The 20,489-nt window shown below is 33.6% G+C and overlaps 1 protein-coding gene across 1 annotated transcript in view; it reads left to right on the forward strand.

Annotated features, from left to right (window-relative positions):
- LOC308658952 (solute carrier organic anion transporter family member 1B3-like) overlaps positions 1-20,489 on the forward strand; it is a gene marked incomplete at both ends in the record, with an annotated part of 78,878 nt that overhangs the window by 16,309 nt on the left and 42,080 nt on the right. The window contains 5 exons of the mRNA XM_081311907.1: positions 11,457-11,598; positions 14,505-14,637; positions 18,557-18,669; positions 19,779-19,922; positions 20,118-20,216. Coding sequence (XP_081168033.1) covers positions 11,457-11,598; positions 14,505-14,637; positions 18,557-18,669; positions 19,779-19,922; positions 20,118-20,216 — 631 coding nt within the window. The remainder of the gene's footprint in view (positions 1-11,456; positions 11,599-14,504; positions 14,638-18,556; positions 18,670-19,778; positions 19,923-20,117; positions 20,217-20,489) is intronic.

Below are 20,489 nucleotides of genomic sequence, written 5' to 3' on the forward strand. Positions count from 1 at the left end.
AGTTAAAAGAAATAAAATAAGCAAACAAGTCATAAAATTTGAAAAATATCCAAAGATACTTCTTTGAAGATGATAGACAGATGACAAGTACTCATATAAAAAATGCTCAACATCAATTGGCAACCTATGTGCACACAAAAGCCTGCACCTAAATGTCTATAGCAGCACTATCCATAACTGCCAAAACTTAGAAATGACCAAGATGTCCTCCAATAGGCAAATGGCAAGCAAACAGTGATATATTTATACAATGGAATATTTTTTGGGGCTATAAAGAAATCAAGCCATAAAAAAAGACATGGAGTGAAAATGTCATTTGCTGGTAAATGGGTAGATAAAGAGAACATCATGCTAAGTGAAATTTTAAGTAATAACATCATTCTTAAAAGGTTACATACTATATGATTCCAAGTATATGAAATTCTGAAAAAAAATTAAATCTCTGAAAACAAAAAGTTTAGCAGTTTCTCAAAGAAGAGGAGGAACAAATAGACACTGATGTTTTTAGGAAACGAAAACTATCCCACATAATACAGTAAGCAGAGCATCATATATTTGTCAAAATCTATAAAATGTACAATACAGAGTGTTGTAAAGTAGCGGCTTGAGTTAACATAACGTATCAATCTTGACTTATCAGCATAAACAAGTGCCACAGCAACACAAGACTAAATGATAAGTGAAAATGTGTATGGAGAAAAGGAGCTTGTGGGAACTCTGTACTTTATGGTCTATTTTTCTGTAAACATAAAATTGCTTTTAAAATAAAGTCTATTAATTAAATTTTAAAAACAACCTTTAACCAATTACTATCAAACCAAATTGAACAACATACTAAAACGATATACATCATGACAAAGTGAGATTTGTTCTGGAAATAAAAGTATGGTTAAACATAGAAAATTAATCAATGAAATATTGTTCATTAATCAAACAAAGACAAAATCCACAAGATCACCTCAGCTAATACTAACACTTGTTAATGATTAAAAAACCCTCATAAAACCAGTAATATAAGGAATTTTTCTCAACATAATAAAGGAATTTATAAAAAGTTACCACTGATATCATACTAAACGTTGAAAGACTGAAAGCCTTCCTCTTAACATCAGAACAAGGCAATAATGCCCACTTTCAACAGTGACCATTCACTATTGCATTACAGCTTCTATCCAGAGCCTTTAAATAAGAAAAATAAAAAGCATCTAAATTTGAAAGAAAGAAAGAAAACTATCTCTATTTGCTGGTGAAATGTTCCTAAATAGATAAAAATCCCAAAGAAAACACACACACACACACACACACACACACACACACACACATACACACAATCTATTAGAGGTAATAATAAATGAACTAAGCAGTACTTAATGGTATAAAAATCACATGAATAGTGTTTCTACACACCAGCCACGGAATATTCAAGAAATAATAAAGTAAACCCATTCACAATGATATAGCTAAGAAAAAAATCTAAAAATGAATTTAAGCAAGGAGGTAATAAAAAGTACACTGCAAACCACAAAGTATTGCTGAAAAAATTAAAGAAGACCTAAATGAATCAAAATCAAGCAATGAGACTGAACAGTGTTTATGGATTGGAAGATGTTATTATCAAAATATTGATATTATACAAATTGTTCCACATATTGACCACAGTCCCTTTCAAAACTTCAATAGCTTTTCCCCCCCAGAAAGAGAAAAGCCAATCCTTAAATTCATGGGGAATTCTAAAAGTATCCAAATAGTCAAAACCATATTGAAAAAAGTGAAAAAAGTTGAAAGACTCATATTTCTCTATTTCAAGCTGACTTGGAAACTATAGTATCAAAATTTTATGGTGCTGGCAATAGGATAAACATACAAATAATGTAATATACCCAGGAGTCTAGAAATAGTCCCATACATCTATGGCCACTTGATTTTTGACAAAAGCACTAGGTTTATTCTTTGGGCAAAGAGTAGTCTTTTCAACAAATTGGGCTAGCAGGATTTTCATAGGAAAAGAATGAAGGTAGACACTCATACCTCATAGCATATACAATTATCTCAGATTAGATCATAGATCTAAATTTAAGAATGGAAGCCACAAACCTCTTAGGTGAAAATATGATGTAAGTCTTAATGACCTTGGAAATGGATTCTTAGATATATCAAAAGTTTATGAGAAAAAGAAAGAAGAAAAAAAACTAAAAATATTGGACTAGGTCAAATTTTAAAACTTTTGGGCAATATATATATATATATATATATATATATATATATATTTTTTTTTTTCAAGGAAGTGAAAAGAACCTACAGAATGGGATGAAAAATAAAATATTTGCAAATCATATTTTTGATACAGTATAAAAAATCCAAAATATATTGAGAATACTTACAACTCAATAAGAAAAACAACCCAATTAAAAAAATGTGCAAGGGCTTGTATAGCTATTTCTTAAAGGAGATATGAAAATCCTAATAAGCACTGAAAAGATGCTCAATATCTTTTAGTTATTAAGAAAATTTAAATCAAAACCACAATGAAGTAGCACTTCACACATGCTAGCATGACTATAATAACTTTTAAATGGAAAGTAAATGTCGGTGAAGATGTGGGAAAATGAACCCTTATACGTTGCTGATGGAAATATAAAATGGCACAGATGCTATGAGAAAGAATTTAGCCGTTCTTCAAAGAGCTAAACATAGAAATAGCCATTTGACCCCAAAATTCCACTCCTGGGTACATACCCTGAAGAATTATAAACAGGGACTAAAACATATACTTGCACACAATATTCAGTGCAGTATTTATAATTGGTGGAAAAACCCAAGTATTCAACAACAAATGAATAGGCAAATTAACTGAGACAGAAAATAAATTAAGAGATAACCAGGAACTAGAGGAAGGGAGAATGAAAAGTTATTGCTTAATGGTTACAGTTTCTATTTGAGGTAATAAAAAAATCTTAGAAATAGATAGTGGTGATTGTGAATATAAATAACGTCAATGAGTTGTATACTTAAAATAGTTAAAATGGCAAATTTATATTATATCCTTTATGTAAAAATTATTTTTAAAAAAATGTTTGGATGTCACAGAAAAAGCAACCAATATACACTGAGAAGATGATTTTTTATGGTTTTGTAAAACCTTTCATAATGACCAGGTGCCGAGGCATATGCCTGTAATTCCAGCAGCTCAGGAGGCTGAGGCAGGAGAATTGTGAGTTCAAAACTAGCCTCAGCAATTTAGCGAGGTGCTAAGCAACTTAGTGAGACCCTTTTTCTAAATAAAATGCAAAAAGGGGGGGGGGCCCTGCAGATATGGCTCAGTGGTTAAGCACTGAATTCAATCCCCAGTAACCGCTCCCCCCCAAAACCCTTTGATAACAATTATAACTGAAGAGATCATGAAAGTTTTAACAAAATATATGACATTTTATTTACAAATTGTTGAAATCTGATGGAATATGTCAATTCAAAGGTAGCTTTTGTGTTGAAAAAAATTGAATTACTAGACAGTAGAAAAGAATAGAGAAGGGAATATTCATTGAGAAGTTTTAAGTTTATAAAAGACTTGATAGGTTGGGAGATGGCAACGTGGTGAAAAGCAGTTGTGGAGACAAATTACAAGACTTCAATAATATACCACAATTCTGCTGCCCCCTGGATCCATATGCAAACCCAGTGAGATATGTATATTTTTTTCATCAGGAAGCCACACATATTTCTTTTTTCTGAAAAAAAAAAATTTTTAAACTGTACCAAAAAAGAACCAAACAACATTACATTTGCTGTTTCACATAGTTTATAATTCAGTAGTGTTAAGTACATTCACATTGATGTGCAACAAATCTCTAGAACATTTTCAGCTTCCAACACTGAAACTCTACACCCGCCCACTTAACACAATTCCTCTTCTCCCCTCCCCGTTTTTTTTTTTGGGGGGGGGAGGGGCTGGATATTGAACTCAGGGACTTGTACATGCAAAGCAAGTACTCTACCAACTGAGCTACATCCTCAGCCCACCCCTGGCCCTTTGAAAGGGCTTTTCTACTTTATGTTTCTAAGGTTTTAAAAAATATTTTTTAGATGTGATGGGATGGGACTTTTTTTTGTTTATTTATTTATATGTGGTGCTGAGAATCAAACCCAGTGCCTCACACATGCTAGGAAGCACTCTACCACTGAGCTACAACCCCATGTCCCTAAGTTTTTGAATATTTTAGATACTTCTTGTAAGTAGAATTATATATTATCTGTCCTTTTTCTTTTCTTTCTTTTTTTTTTTTTTTTTTTTTTTTTTTTGGTACCAGGGATGGAACTCAGGGGCACTCGACCACTGAGCCACATCCCCAGCCCTATTTTGTATTTTATTTAGAGACAGGGTCTCACTGAGTTGCTTAGCGCCTCACTTTTGCTGAGACTTGCTTAGCGCCTCACTTTTGCTGAGACTTGCTTTGAACTCCGGATCATCCTGCCTCAGCCTCAGGTGCGCCACCGCACCTGGCCATCTCTCTTGTTTTGATTGGCTTATTTGGTTTAATATAATGACCTCAAGATTTGTCCATGTTATAGCATGTGGTGGGATTTCCTTCTTTTTTTTAAAGCTGCATACTATTAAATTGTATGTATATATCTTTCTTATCCATCTATCTGTGAATGGACATTTGATTTGCTTCTACCTCTTGTCCATTGTAAATAATACTTCAATGAACATGACATATCTCTTCACGATCCTGCTTTGGATACTTTTGAATATACCCAGAAGGATTGATGGATTATATGACAATTTTTTTGAGGAGCCTTCATAGTCTTTTCCCTAATGGCTATGCCACTTTACAATTATACCAACAAGCACTACCTTCTCCAAATTCCTACCAACACTTACTATTTTCTTTTCTTTGGTTAGTGGTTATCCTGAAAGATATGAGACAATATTTCATTGTGGTTTTGATTTGCATCTCCCTGAGGCTGAGCTTATTGGCTATTTGTATATCTTCTTTGGAGAAATATCTATTGAAGTCCTTTTCTCATTTAAAAAAATACTTATTTTTTTTTGTTGTTGAATCATGTAAGTTCTTTACATTGTTTAGATATTAACCCTTTATCAGATATATAAATTGTGATTATTTTCTACCACTCCATAGGTTATTTTATTCACTCTGTTAAGTTTTTCCTTCTGTGTGCAGAGTTTTTAAGCTTAAGGTAGTTCTATTTGTCTATTTCCTATTTATTGCCTATGTTTTTAGTGTTATATCTAAGAAATCATTGGTAAATCTCATGCCCCTAAGATTTCTCCCTGTGTTTTTTTTCTAGTACTGCAAGAGTTTTTTAGATCTTCTTAGTTACATCTTTAATCCATTTGAGTTTGTTTTTATATGGTGTAAAGTGTAAGGATGCAACTTTATTCTTTTACATACGGTAATTCAGTTTTCCCAGCACCTTTTGTTGAAAAGACTGTTCTTTCTCCATTATGTAGTCTTGGCATCCTCAGTGAAAATCATTGGGTTTATTTCTGGGATCCCTTCTCTGTCCAATTTAGTCTATAGATCTATCTTTATGCCACTGAAACACCATCTTAATTATAAATGCTTTGTAATTACTACTTTGTAGTATATTTTGAAATCAGGAAATGTAAGGCATTAACTTCTGCTTCAAGATTATTTGGGCTATTCAGGTTGCCTTTGGGTTCTGTATGAATTTCAGGTTTTTCTGTAAAAAAAATATGAGAATCTTGATAGGAATTGCATTTACCTGTAGATAGTTTGGGACAATATGGACATTTTAATATTAGGTCTTCTGATCTAAGCAGGGAATATTTTCTCACTTATGGTGTCTTTAATTTCTTTCATCAATATTATAGTTTTCATTGAACAAATCTGTCACCTCCTTGGTTAATTTCATCCCTAAGTTTATCCTTAATATTATAAGTATTGTATATATTTTGATGCTGTACTAAGTGGGATTGTTTTCTAATTTTCTTTTTAGATTGTGCATTGTAGTGTATAGAAACATCGGATTTTTGAATGTTGATTTTGTGTCCTGCAACATTGCTGATATTTAGTGTTTCCAATTCGGATGCCTTTTATTTGTTTCTTCATTCATTTTTTTTAATGTCTAATTGCTCTGGCTGGAGCTTCCAGAACTAGGTTGAATATTAGTGGTGAGACTGATGTTTCTGATCTTAGAGGAAATACTACCAGTCTCCCCCTTGAATATGATGTTAATTGTGAGCTTTCCGTATATGGCTTTTATTATGTTGAGGTTGTCACCACTTCCTACTTCATTCAGTACTTTTATCATTAACAGGTGGTAAAGTTTACAAAAACAACTCTTCTAAATTTATTAGGTAATCATGAGTCTTTTGTCCTAAATTTTGTTAAGATTTTATAGTGATTCAATTCATATTTTGAATCATCTTGCATTTTTTTGGTTTAAATACCACATATGAGAGACAACATATGACCCTTGACATTCTGAGTTTGACTAATTGTGCTTAATATAATGGCCTCTATTCCCATCCATTTTCATGCAAATGACATAATTTCACTTTTATTTATGGTTGAATAAACACCATTGTGTATATAGACCACATTTTCTTTATCCATTCATCCATTGATGGACACCTAGACCTGTTCCATAGATCAGCTATTATGAATTGTGCTGCTATAAACATGAGTATGCATGTATCTCTATAGTACAATGACTTTAATTCTTTAGAATAAATATGAAGGAGTGGTACAGCTGGGTCATATGGTTGTTCCATACCTAATTTTAAATCATATTGATTTCCATAGTGGTTGTACTAATTTGTAATCCCACCAATAGTATAAAGTTTTTCCTTTTTTTCTCCACATTCTCTCTAGCATTTATTATTATTTGTATTTTATTGTTATTGTTTTGGTACTGGGGATTGAACCCAGAGGCATCTAACTACTGAGCCATATCCCCAACCCTTTTTTATTTTGAGACATATTCTTACTAAATTTCTTATGGCCTCCCTAAATTGCTGAGGCTGGCTTTGAATTCTGTAATCTTCCTGTCTCAGCCTCCCAAGCTGCTAGGATTATAGGTTTGTGCCACTGCTCCTGCCTTATTGTTTGTATTCTTAATGACTGCTATTTTGACTGGTGTGAGATAAAATCTCAGTATAGTTTTGGTTTGCATTTCCCTAATTGCTAATGAAGTTGAACATTTTTTTCATATATTTGTTGGCCATTTGTATTTCTTGTTTTGAGAAGTGTCTGTTTAATTCATTTGACCACTTATTAATTGGATTATTTGATTTTTTGGTGTTAATTTTTTTGAGTTTTTTTTTAATATTTTCTATATATTAATCCTGTGTTGGAAGAGTAGCTAGCCAATATTTTCTCCCATTCACATACCTAATTGTTTCCTTTGCTATGCAGAAGCTTTTTAACTTGGTGCCTCCCATTTATTAACTCTTGTCATGATTTCCTCAGCATTAGGGCCCTATATACTCACATGTTGACATGGTCTTGTGTTTGTTTTTTATGCCAGTACCATGCAGTTTTTGTATTATAATTTCAAGTCAGGTATTGTGACACCTCCAACATTGTTTTTTTCATCTTGGACTCCTTTTCTGCGCTCTTTAAAATATTCTATACCAGATTAACAAACGATTTGGTTATCTACATTATAATAATTCAAGATTCCATATTACCTATGTATTTATCTTTACCAGGAAATATGTACATTTTCATGTTGTTTTGTGTTGCTGTTAAACCTTCTTCTGATTCACTCTCCTTTCAGCAGGTCAAATGTTGTGATGAGCTCCCATAGATATTGCTAATTTGAGAATATCTTGACTTCTCTTCATTTTTGAAGGGTGGATTTGTTGAATATAGTGTTTTTGATTGGCCAGTTTCTTTTTTGTTTGTTTTGGTACTTTGAATATATCATCTCACTCCCTTCTCATCTGTTTTAGTCAGCTTTTTTGCTACCGTGACTAAAAGACTCAACCAGAACAATTTCAGACCTCTTAGTCCATAGATAGCTGCTTCTATTCCTTGGGGTTTGAGGTGAAGTAGAACATCATGGCAGAAGAGTGTAGCAGAGGAAAGCAGCTCACATGATGATCAGAGAGCAGAGAGAGAGACTCCACTCACCAGACACAAAATACATACCCCAGAACCACATCCCCAATGCCCACCTCCTCCAGCCACACTCTACCCACCTTCAGTTATAACTCTGTTAATCCCCACCAGGGGATTAATTCACTGATTGGATTAAGACTATCATAAACAATTGATTCTCCTCTTAACCTTCTGGCCTTGACTCACACAAGAACTTTTTGGTGACACTTCACATCCAAACCATAGCATGTTCTCCATAGTTTTGTTTAGAAATCTACTGCTGATGTAATAGAAGCTCCCTTTTACCTGATGAAAAGCTTTCCTACTGATTACTTTCAAGATTATTTCTCTTTTTCCTATGACTTTCAACAATTTGTTTAAGATGTGCCACGGGGTAGATATCTTTAGGTTTATCCTAGTTCAAGTATTTTTGAGCTTCTTGAATTTTATGTCTCCTTCTCTCCCCAGATGTGGGAAATTAGAGGCCATTATTTCTTCAAAAAAGTTCTCGACCCTTTCCTCCTATCCTTCTCTGTGTGTTTGCTCTGCTTGATTTTTGTCCCATGATTCCCTTAGATTCTTCATTCTTTTTCTTCCTCCACCTCCTATCTTCCTCCTCCTCCTTCTGCTCCTCTCTCTCAGTAATTTTCAAAGACCTGTCCTTGAGTTCACTGTTTCCTCTGCCTGACCAAGTCAGTGTTTTGAGTCCTCTCTTGCAAATTTTTCGATTCAGTTATTACATTCTTTATTTTCAGAATACCTACTTGGTCATTTGTAATTTGTGTATCATTGATATTGTCATTTTGTTTATGTACCATATTTCTGATTTCATTTAGTTGTCTATCTGGGCTCTCTTTATTTTATTAATCATTTTTTCACAGGAATTTTAAAATCCCTTTCTGGCATTTCCTAGCTTTTTACTTTTGGGGGCCAGTTCCTAGAGATATACTTTGTTCATTTAAATGTGTCCATGTTCCCTGTTTCTTTGTATGTCTTTGTTTGTTTGTTTGTTTGGATTTTAGTGTTCAAAGAATCAGCCAATTCTTCTAAACATTGTAATCTGATTTTCTATAAGGGGAAATTTTCTCTATTCAGCCTTGCTCAATACTGAAGCTTTCTTAAGCTTTTTCTATGTGTGCATTCTTTTCTAACCTCTCTAGGCTTGTATTTATAGTCTCTTATTTGAAAAAGTTTACTAGTTACTATTTAGAACCATTCCCTGGTAAGGTCCTGGTGTCTTTCAGCGGTACTGTGACCTCTTTAGTGATGTAGCAAATTGTGGCAATGGTGCTCCATCTGCTGTCTTTATGTGGTACTACAGACTGATGCTTAATCAATTGTCATTGCTGAGAGAGCCCCAATCTGGTGTCCCATTTTTGAGTGCTAAGGCAAGACAGAAACCAGTTCTTGGAAAGCCCCCACTAGAAGTCCAAACACTGGATGTAGGGGATTTGAATGTTTTCTCCCAACAGCACTGTGCAGTATTGTGTGATAAGGGCTCTAGTGCAAGGGAGAGAGCAGAGAGTCAGACGTTTTCCTTTTAGGTTTCCATGTGTTTATATCTAGGCTAGCATGGATTACATGAAACTCCTAATTGGTTTCTGGAGTTCTTACAGGGCATTTGGTCCATTTGTTGTTAAATTTATGTATTGTGGGAGAGAAGGGTCCTGGATTCCTGTCCTACCATGTTGCTGATGTTGTTCCCTTCCAGGTGTTCTCTCTACCACCATCTCCCACCCAGTATTAATTACATGATTTTTTTAAATGATTGGGCCCTGAACAATTTTCATAATTCTTTTGTGATATAAAGATTGTTTTTCTACAAGATGTCAGGAAATGACTGTCCTGGAAGAAAATTTTCATGATTTTTGTCTAACACCATGAATCAACTTAGTGTTTGTCTTATGAATTTTATTATTCCCACCATCAACTTAGCAAAACTAGTTTTGATACCCTTCCATGTTGGTGTTCCGATTTTCTATATTTTATCTACTTTTTAGTTGTATCTAATAAGTGGTATTATTTGACAGCTCTTCTCAATTTTTCCATCTTCATTGATAGCATGTATAATTTGAAGACTGTGATGCAGGAAAGAACATATATACATCTTGTAGGTTATGCAAATGTCTGTTTGGCCTTTTGTCTCTAACTCTCAAATGTGGCCCAGTATTGGTTCAACAAAAGCCCGATAATATTTCTTGATTATCTTTGTGCCACACATTGTTCTAAGCACTGGGATATAGCATCGAATGAGCAAAACCTCCTACCTGGAAAAGGTTTGCATTCTAGTGGGAATTGGCAGTATGGTCTAATTTTTATTTTTAAAGAATTTCTCTAGCCACTGGTTTGAGAACAGACTGTTAGTGGAACTGGAACAGAAGCATAAAGATGTATCAGGAGAATATTTTAATCATCAAAGCTAGACATTATGGTGGAGACCACTGGAAGCACAGGAGGTAAATGAGAAGGGATCATTAGTCCTCGTTCAGGCTGGTAGAATACAACAGACTGGATATCTTAAACAACAAAAATTTATTCTCCACATTTCAAGAATGTAGGAGGTCTGAGATCAAGGTACCAGCATGGTTAGAATCTAACTAGAGCCCTCTTCTTGATTTAGATGTGATCATCTTCTTCCTGTGCTCTCACAAACACTCCCAAGGGCCCTAACCTCATCATGAGACCTCCCAAAGGCCCCAGCTCCAGGTGTCATCTCACTGGGAATTAGGGTTCAACATTTGAGTTTGGGGAGTTGCAATCATGTGTTCCATAATGCAGTCGTATTTTAGCAAGAGAGCAAAAAGAAGTTTGCTTATGGATAACAATGTGGGCTGTAAGGGAAAGGATGAGTCAATTTTGTTCAAGTGAAACTGAAACTTTAAAAAGTCTATAGCCACTACACCTTAGATGTAAGGTCAATTTTGTTATTCATTAGATTTCTCCTTGCTGCCTCAAAGTTCCAACTGGCTTCCTGGAAGGTACCTTTGAGAATGTTCTGCCACTCCCCTCAGCTGGCTTGTGCTATTGACTTGGAAATAAAGAATGGCTTACCACCATGGCAAATTGAGAACACATTTAGTGTTTAATAAATCAATTAATGACATTTGTTGAAAAAAGACAACTTTCAGTGTAATCTGATATTGTAACCTAGTTGGAAAATGGTGCTTTATCTGTGTAGAGATAACATTAAAAGGGCTGAGATGCACTGATTGCTGTAGGGAAAAGATAGGTATGCTTTTTGTAATAAAATAATGTTTTCAAGTAAAAAAGAGAAGCTATATTAATTCCATATTCATATAAACATTATATAGTTCTTTGCTTAACCAGTTTTCCCTCTTCCTTTTTTTTTTGTTTTTGTTTGTTTCTTAGATTTTCTTGGGAGCTATGTCATTAAGCTTCATTTGTAAAGCACTAGGTGGAGTCATTATGAAAACTTCCATTACTCAAATAGAAAGAAGATTTGACATATCCTCTTCTATTGCTGGTATAATTGATGGAGGCTTTGAAATTGGTAATTGTATTTCTATCTTAATAACTAGACTTACAGAGTAAAACACTTCACACATGATCTACAACCCTGGTTCTTAACTATGTGCAAACTGATTCCTCAAGGATGACGTGGCAACATCTGGACACATTTTTGGCTGTTGAAACTTGGGGATGGGGGTGCTACTAGTACCTAGGGGTAGAGTTCAAGGATACTGTTAAACACCCAGAATGTACAGAATGGCCCCAAACAACAAAGAATCACTCAGTTCAAAATGTCAGTTCTTGATACACCATATATACATACCGCAATTTTTCATATCTCTGTATATAAGGTATATATATGTATTAAGAATTGTAATGCAAAAAAGTACATGTACAATGGCATAAAGTGGCATGAACATACTTTATATACAGAGGTATGAAAAATTGTGCTCTATATGTGTAATAAGTGTTGTAATGCAACAAAACAAAACAAAACAAAACAAAACAAAATACTAGTTATTAAGAGTGTTGGAAGACTGATCTTACATAAACTCATTGTTTCAAATTCACACCCTGGGAAGCTTAATCTGCCCTCTCTCCATTTGCCCAAGTGTGAAATAAGGTTAAAAAAAGACTATGTGGATAAAAGGACAGATTTGGAACAAAGCTATGTTAGATTTTTACTCTTTAAGATTAAAAGTCTTTTTTTAAGAAACATGGAAGATATTACTTTATTGTCTTAATGTAAATGTCTTCTATAATCATGAAGCTTTTTGTAATTAATGAACATTTTTTCTTATCTTGTGAATTGGGAGTTTATTACTTCTGCTCAATTTTCCCTTTTCTTCTTACTTTTTAATTATTTGGAGACCCCCAAATTATGTCTGTCATACAGATTGCAAATATTTCCTACAAGTTTGCCTATTTTTAAACTTTATGTAAAACATACATGACAGTATTTTAAAAGTAACTATAACAGAAGACATATCTATGAGCATTTATTTGAACAGCATTACAAGTTTGCTTACATTTGATCTTCAAATCTTGTAACTTCAAGTTTCATCCTTAGTTTCTGTGGACTATATCTTCAAGGGGTTATTTTTTCCCAGAAACAAAATTGGACATACAACATATTTTTAGATCCCCTGCTTGTTGGGAATGTGTTTATTTTACTGTGATAATTTGGGTATGGAATTAAACAATCAAAATGTTTTTATAAGAATAATATAATAACATCAATCTACTGTTTCATAAAAATCAATAACATATATATGTTCTAAATAATTACCAGTATGCACTAATACGCATCTCCTTTTCATCCTCAAAACTCAGAAATTTTACTAGCATGTATTGAAGACTGTCTCTTTTTATATTACCTCAACTGGAGAAATGGAAGAACTTTCCATGTAAAGGCTGAAGTCTTTTAGTTCAAGAAATTTACTTCCTCTTTATTATTTGTTTCTCCTCTATTTTCTTTTGAAACATCTATGACACAACTATTAAGTTTTCTAGATTGTTTTTCCTCTTTAAATTTTTCTTTCTAAATTTCTATTTCATTTGCTGTATGTTCCATATGCTTATATCTTCCAACTTATCATATAAAGTTATAATTTGTACATTTGTCTATTTTTAAAGTTACAACAGTACTTTATTGTTCTCTATTATTTTTAGTCTCTCATTCTGATTTTATGGGTAAACATGCTCTTATATCTATTAACTGAACTTTTTAAGTTTCTCCTCTTTTTAGTTTTATCCTTACTATTTCTTCATGTGTTATGTTATCTACTGGTTCATTTTGGCGCTTTTCTTTCAAGCTTTTCTTTTCTATGAAATGCTCAGTAAATCTTGGTTGCTTTCTGCTTATTATACATACAGCCAGATGGCCAGGATCGATGGTGATTCTCTCCACTTGGAATACTCTTTCCCTCCTTTTTAAACTAAATAATATAGATGTTAAACATTAAATCTCAAGTGACTTCTTCTCCTGGAAATTTTCCTGAGTCTCTTAATTAATAAAAAGTGTCTCTTCCTGTGGCTTATCAGTACCTCCATTCATCTACCAGTTTTTGTCACTAGTATGTGAATTTCTTAAGGAAAGGCACCAAGATTGATTATCTACCTATTGATTATTATTATTGATTATCTATCATCTATCTATTATTTCTGGAACCAAGCACCATGGCAGGCACATAATATAAAAATTTTACACATTTTTATTAGTTCATTATAGATACACATAATATTAGGATTCATTTTGACATAATTAGAAAAGCATGGAATATAATTTGCTCCAATTCAGTCTCCAGTACTCCCCTTTCCTTCCTCTCCTTTCTCCCCCTGTTTCTCTGCCTCTAATCTACTGATATTTCTTCTGTTTATAGTGTTTTTAAAATTAGTGCATTTTGAATATGCATAAAGGTTAAATTTATTGTAGTATAATCATGTATGTATATAGGAAAATTTGATCTGACTCATTCCACCTTTCTTCCCTTTTAGGCCCTTCTTTCTCCCCCTAAATCCCCTTCCTCTGCTCTAGTGAATCGCTCTTCTATTTTCATGTCCCCCTTTTTATTTTTAGGAAAGAATAAATAAATATATTAATGAATATCTTTCCCTCAGATCAGGAGTATTTTTCTCCATTCCAGTGCAATCCAAGTTAACTCTAAATTCTTCAATAAAATGCTGATTCACTAATATAATTCATTAATATTGCATAATAAGTTGTTTTCTAAAACTTATTTTATATAACTCCACAACTTTCCACTGACTGGTTTTACGTAGGTAAGTTTTGCCTTCTCCATTAAATGAACCTTTGGGGAAAAGGTATTTTATCTTATTCTCTATTTGCATCCATTCTGGGACCTTCATTTCCATTCAATACAAAATTGGACTCGGTCAATATTCATTGTGATGAATCATATCAACATAATTTTGTTCTCTTCCTAGGAAATTTGCTTGTGATTGTATTTGTGAGTTACTATGGATCCAAAGTACACAGACCGAAGGTTATTGGAATTGGTACTTTCATTATGGGGGTTGGAAGCATTATGACAGCTTTACCACATTTCTTCATGGGATAGTGAGTATTTAAAAGCCCTGTGCTGTTAATTTCATTAACTTGTAAAATAGTTGTGGAATATAATTTTTTTTCTTAAAAAGAGCTAGTCTCACCTTTTGAGAAGATTGCTCATTATGTATAGTAATTGGTATTTTTTTCTATGAAACAATTAACAGCTTCATTCATTATAGCTTTCATTGTCTTTGAGATATGGATAGCACTAAATAAGTTGCCCAGTTTCATTTGAAATAAATGTTTTTAATGACTTTTTAGTGCAACATGAATAGTTCACATCTTTATACATCAGATTAGGGTTATACTCTTTTTCGCTCAACCCGTTACTGTGTGGGCTTTCCCATGGCCCTTCCACTGAAGCAAATTTCCTAAGATTATGGTGTAGTAAAGGTTGGAGTCAGATGCTCATGAGAGACAACTTAAAATAGCAATGATTTAAATAAGATCAAAGCTTATTTCTCACCTCAGAGTTCATGTAGCCAGTCCAAGGAAGCACGAAAACTGCTTTGCCTTTCATGGTCTTGTCCTCACGGCCCCAGACTGTGTCAGTGTTGTTCCAGGCAACAGGATATCAGAAGAGAGGAAGACCAAGGAGAAGCAGCGAAAAGCACACATAGGAAGTAGCTTAAGAAGAAATATTTTTAGAAACATAATCCTTCTGCCAATGTCACCATGGCCAGAACCTTTGATGCACAGTTCTTCCATGTTCCCAACTAAAAGTTTCAACTTAAATTACTCAGGGAAAGGGGTATTGAGAAAGAGCAAGCCATTTCTGCCAGTCACAGGAATCACTGCCTCATTGCCAAACCCAGCAGTCACACCTTTTGGTCACCACATTAACTCATTTTTTTTCTCTCCATTGCCTCCGAGAAAACCTGTCTTCCTTGTGATTCTTCTCCTTCCTCTTTCTAACATATTGCCCTTGCTGGATTTATTTCCCATTTCTGTGCCCTCTTTTTTTTAAATTTTTTTTATTATTAGTTGTTCAAAACATTACAAAGCTCTTGACATATCATATTTCATATATTTGATTCAAGTGGGTTATGAACTCCCATTTTTACCCCGTATACATATTGCAGATTCACATCGGTTACACATCCACTTTTTTACATACTGCCATACTAGTGTCTGTTGTATTCTGCTGCCTTTCCTATCCTCTACTATCCCCCCTCCCCTCCCCTCCCCTCCCATCTTTTCTCTCTACCCCATCTACAGTAATTCTTTCTCTCTCTTGTTTTTTTCCCCTTTCCCCTCACTTCCTCTTATATGTAATTTTGTATAACAATGAGGGTCTCCTTCCTTTACCATGCAATCTCCCTTCTCTCTCCCTTTCCCTCCCCCCTCTTGTCCCTGTTTAATGGTGATCTTCTTCTCATGCTCTTCCTCCCTGCTTTGTTCTTAGTTGCTATCCTTATATCAAAGATGACATTTGGCATTTGTTTTTTAGGGATTGGCTAGCTTCACTTAGCATAATCTGCTCTAGTGCCATCCATTTCCCTGCAAATGCCATGATTTTGTCATTTTTTAGTGCTGAGTAGTACTCCATTGTGTATAAATGTCACATTTTTTTATCCATTAATCTATTGAAGGGCATCTAGGTTGGTTCCACAGTCTAGCTATTGTGAATTATACTGCTATGAACATCATTGTAGCAGTATCCCTATAGTACGCTCTTTTAAGGTCTTTAGGGAATAGTCCAAGAAGGGGAATAGCTGGGTCAAATGGTGGTCCCATTCCCAGCTTTCCAAGAAATCTCCATACTGCTTTCCAAATTGGCTGCACCAATTTGCAGTCCCACCAGCAATGTACAAGTGTACCCTTTTCCCCACATCCTCGCCAGCACTTGTTGTTGTTTGACTTCATAATGGCTGCCAATCTTACTGGAGTGAGATGGTATCTTAGGGTGGTTTTGATTTGCATTTCTCTGACTGCTAGAGATGGAGAGCATTTTTTCATGTACTTGTTGATTGATTGTATATCCTCCTCTGAGAAGTGTCTGTTCAGGTCCTTGGCCCATTTGTTGATTGGGTTATTTGTTTTCTTATTGTTTAATTTTTTGAGTTCTTTTTATACTCTGGATATTAGGGATCTTTTTTAACATGCCTGTCATTTTCTTTCATGGCTAACATCATAATTTCAGTATCTCTTAAACTCCACCATTAGTCTTTTTAACTTTTCATTCTACATGATTGATGGAATATATGCTTTAAATAAAACTATCATCAATATATGCTGACATTTTCTAGTACTCAAGATCTGTATGCTTGTGGATATTTCCAACTTCCTGTCCCACAGGCCTTTTCCATCCATATATTCAGAACTGAATTCATCATTTTTCCAAGACCAGTTCAGATTTTTCACATTCATTCTTTTGTAACGATTCCTTTACTCAAAAGGAACTTAAAACCAAGGACCTTGTCCTAGGCTGTCTATTTACTGAAACATGGATACTTGGCAATCACCCAAATCTTCCTTTTTTATCTCCAGTCTGTCAAAGTTGGACTGCTCCACTGTCCTTACCTAGCTGAAGCTTCATTCTCTGGTCTGGACTTTGCTTCCAATTTCATCTCTTCTAACTCATATTCAATACTTTAAAATGTGTATCTAATGATTTTACTCCTATTTAAAATTCGATTTCCTAGAGCAGTTTTTCAAACTTCAGATTCTGTACCAATAAAGCAATTCAGATTATTGAAATTAACATTTTCCCCATAGGCCAGAATAAAATAAGTACAATGTAGATGGGGATAAATACTTTTCTGAGAAACTTACATTTTACCTGTACATACATTTGTGAGTGTGTGTGTGTGTGTGTGCATGTGTGTGTATTGTGGTTATAATGTAAAATGCATTTCTTATTGGTAGTGACAGTCAAAATATTAAAAGCCCCTTGCCTGTGGGTTAATACTTATAGTCATTTGCACACGCATGGTGCTCACTTATTTGGTTGTTATCTTCCCAGACTGATCTTCTGCTGCTCCCCATCATTGAGGACCACATTCCATTCTAAAGCTGCAGTTCACTAAATGTCCATAATATATCATAATTTTGCATATACTCTTCCAATACCTTTGAACACTTTTCCTACTTTGTCTATTAAGCTCCTATTCCTCATTAATATTCTTCTCCGTGTCATCTTCATGGTGAGATCTTCTTCAATCCACTCTATTTTCCACCTTCATGCAACTCTGATCATCCCTTTTTCCTTTATGACAACTCAGAACCTTGTGTATGAAACTTATATCATTTATCATATCTGTCTATTTTAGTGTGAAAATCCTTAAGTACAAAAGCTGTTGTTCATTTCTACGTTTTTGCAGCTGAGCACAGTGCCTGACATACATTAGGCTGCCCACAGAGCTACAGGGTACCTCAATGTTTGGAGGATCAGAATTTGTCCCTATTCTAACTCTCTCTGTTGTTTCTAAGAAGTTTTCTCTTATCAAATTGAGGTGCATTATAATTGTTTTTAAGTTTTGCAGAGATAGGAATTAGAAAGAGAGGGAGAGTGTGTTTATGTGTGCGTGAAAGAATAACAGGTTATTAATAGAAAATGTAGATGAACTGGCATGCTTTTTGATTGATTTAGAAAACACTGCTCTAAAGTTTATAAAATGTCATTGTAAATTATCAGAAAGTTTATAGTTAGAAGTTTAAAAAAACAAAAAGGTGAAACCAGAATACAGTATTGACCAGAATACAATCAGTCCCGGACTGACATGGAGGAATGACTTTTCTGAGTGGACACTCCCACTTCACATTCACCCATAATCTCTACTAAAATACAGGTCATAAAATTGAAGTAGAGGATTCTGGTAATTTGGAGAAAAGGCAGACACAAACAGGGTAAAATTTCTTTGTGTTTTTGGGAAAAGTAAAAATATTCAGTAGATGAACAAATATTTATGTCCTGATATTCTTACAGTTACAAGTATTCTACTGATGCCCATATTAATCTATCAGAGAATTCAACATTAACCTGTTTGGTTAATCAAACTTTATCACTCACTGGAACACAACCTGAGATAACGGAAGAAGGTAAGAACTAATAGTGACAGTGAAAACGATTCTAAAATTTATGAAATTACTTATATCTATGAAAATGTGATACTTATTGGCAAAATTAATTAAAAAATAGGAAAAAGTTTTGACCTTTACATACAGAAATCATCATGTTAATATGTATTAAATATAAAGACCTTTTAGAAATATATAAGAAAAGAGGATAATGCCAGTAGAAAATTGGCAAAGAACATCTACATTTGAAATAAAACAATAGGAACTGGCCTAAGTATGTGAAAAAAATAGAAACTGCTCTTTATGGATATGTAAATTATTATGTCAATTAAATATTTTTTACCTACTATAAATTGTAATTTACACAAATTATAATTACAAATAATAACACTAAAGTTTTTAACTATTAGATAGGAAAATATTAATAGATAAATGAAGTAGGAGGAAGAAAAATGATTTTAGATTTTTAGTATTGTTAACTCTGGAGGTTAATTTTCACTATGCATTAAAGAACAAAAATATACTTCACACTCATCCTACTGTTATTGATTAAACTTAAGGAAATAGTCAGGAATGGGCACAAGGTCTTATTTATAGTTATAGCTAAGGCATCCATATTTAACAGAATAAAAATAAGAAATATTTTACAATTTAAAAATATAGCATTGACTAAATTTCTTATGAAGCTGTTATTTAACACAGTGCTGTGCTATCATTGAGATCCTGATATGAATGACAACACAGAGCGAGCTAAATAGGAGAAGTGCCATAATATGTGTTAATTGTATACACAGATTATAATATGAATTGGATACTTAAGTCTATGATGCATATTATGCATATTTTTATATGATCCTGAAGTATGGAAGGTATACAACATCAGAATTGATTTTATCTGTATAGTGGGATCTCAGCTAATTTTTACTTTTTTATGTGTGTGTATTTATGTTTGGGTTTTTTGTTTGTTTGTTTGTATTTCAAACTTTACAAAGTGAATATAAATCACTTAAAATTAGAAAAAAAGCAAAAAAACCAAATCCCCACAGTAATATTTAATTGTTTAAAATAGTTCAGTTTCTGATAGAAATGCTGAAGTTAATATTTAAAATAAAACCTTCTCCTCTGCCAAGGTTGTGAAAAGGAATCATCATACATGTGGATATATGTTCTAATGGGTAACATGCTTCGTGGAATAGGAGAAACTCCTATCGTGCCACTGGGGATTTCTTATATTGATGATTTTGCTAAAGAAGGACATTCTTCTGTTTACATAGGTAATGTACAGAAAACATGAAATTGAATAATTATTTTGCCTGGATTTATCCTTGAAATAATAGTGTCACTAAATTAATTCTTTTAACTAAAAAAATTGTTTAGATAAATGTGTTGTGTAATGTTACTTTTAAAAACATATTGAACAGGAACCATATATTCTTAGAATCTGATAAAATTGTTTCATTGTATTTCAGGTGGGTTGCAGGCAATATCAATGATTGGTCCAATCATTGGCTTTTTAATGGGATCTGTGTTTGCAAAAATGTATGTGGACATTGGCTACGTAGATCTAAGTAAGTACAATCACAACAAGGTAACACGATAATTTCTTTCAAAAACATGATACCATTCTGCCAAATTATTAAATTTACTCTTTTAATACTATTTGCTTACTATTTTTCAAAGGTAATAAGTAGGAAAAAACACATTAGTAATTATAATGAAAGTAAAATTCAGCTCCTATGTATACCAAGCTTTTACGACTAAGTATAAAATGAGAAAAATGTAAACAATCTTATTTTATATGATGTGATCCAAAACAAACTTAAAATATTCCTCTCCCAGAA

Source organism: Spermophilus citellus, assembly GCF_964194105.1.
Source record: "Spermophilus citellus genome assembly, chromosome: 10".
In the NCBI taxonomy this organism is placed as follows: Eukaryota; Metazoa; Chordata; class Mammalia; order Rodentia; family Sciuridae; genus Spermophilus; species Spermophilus citellus.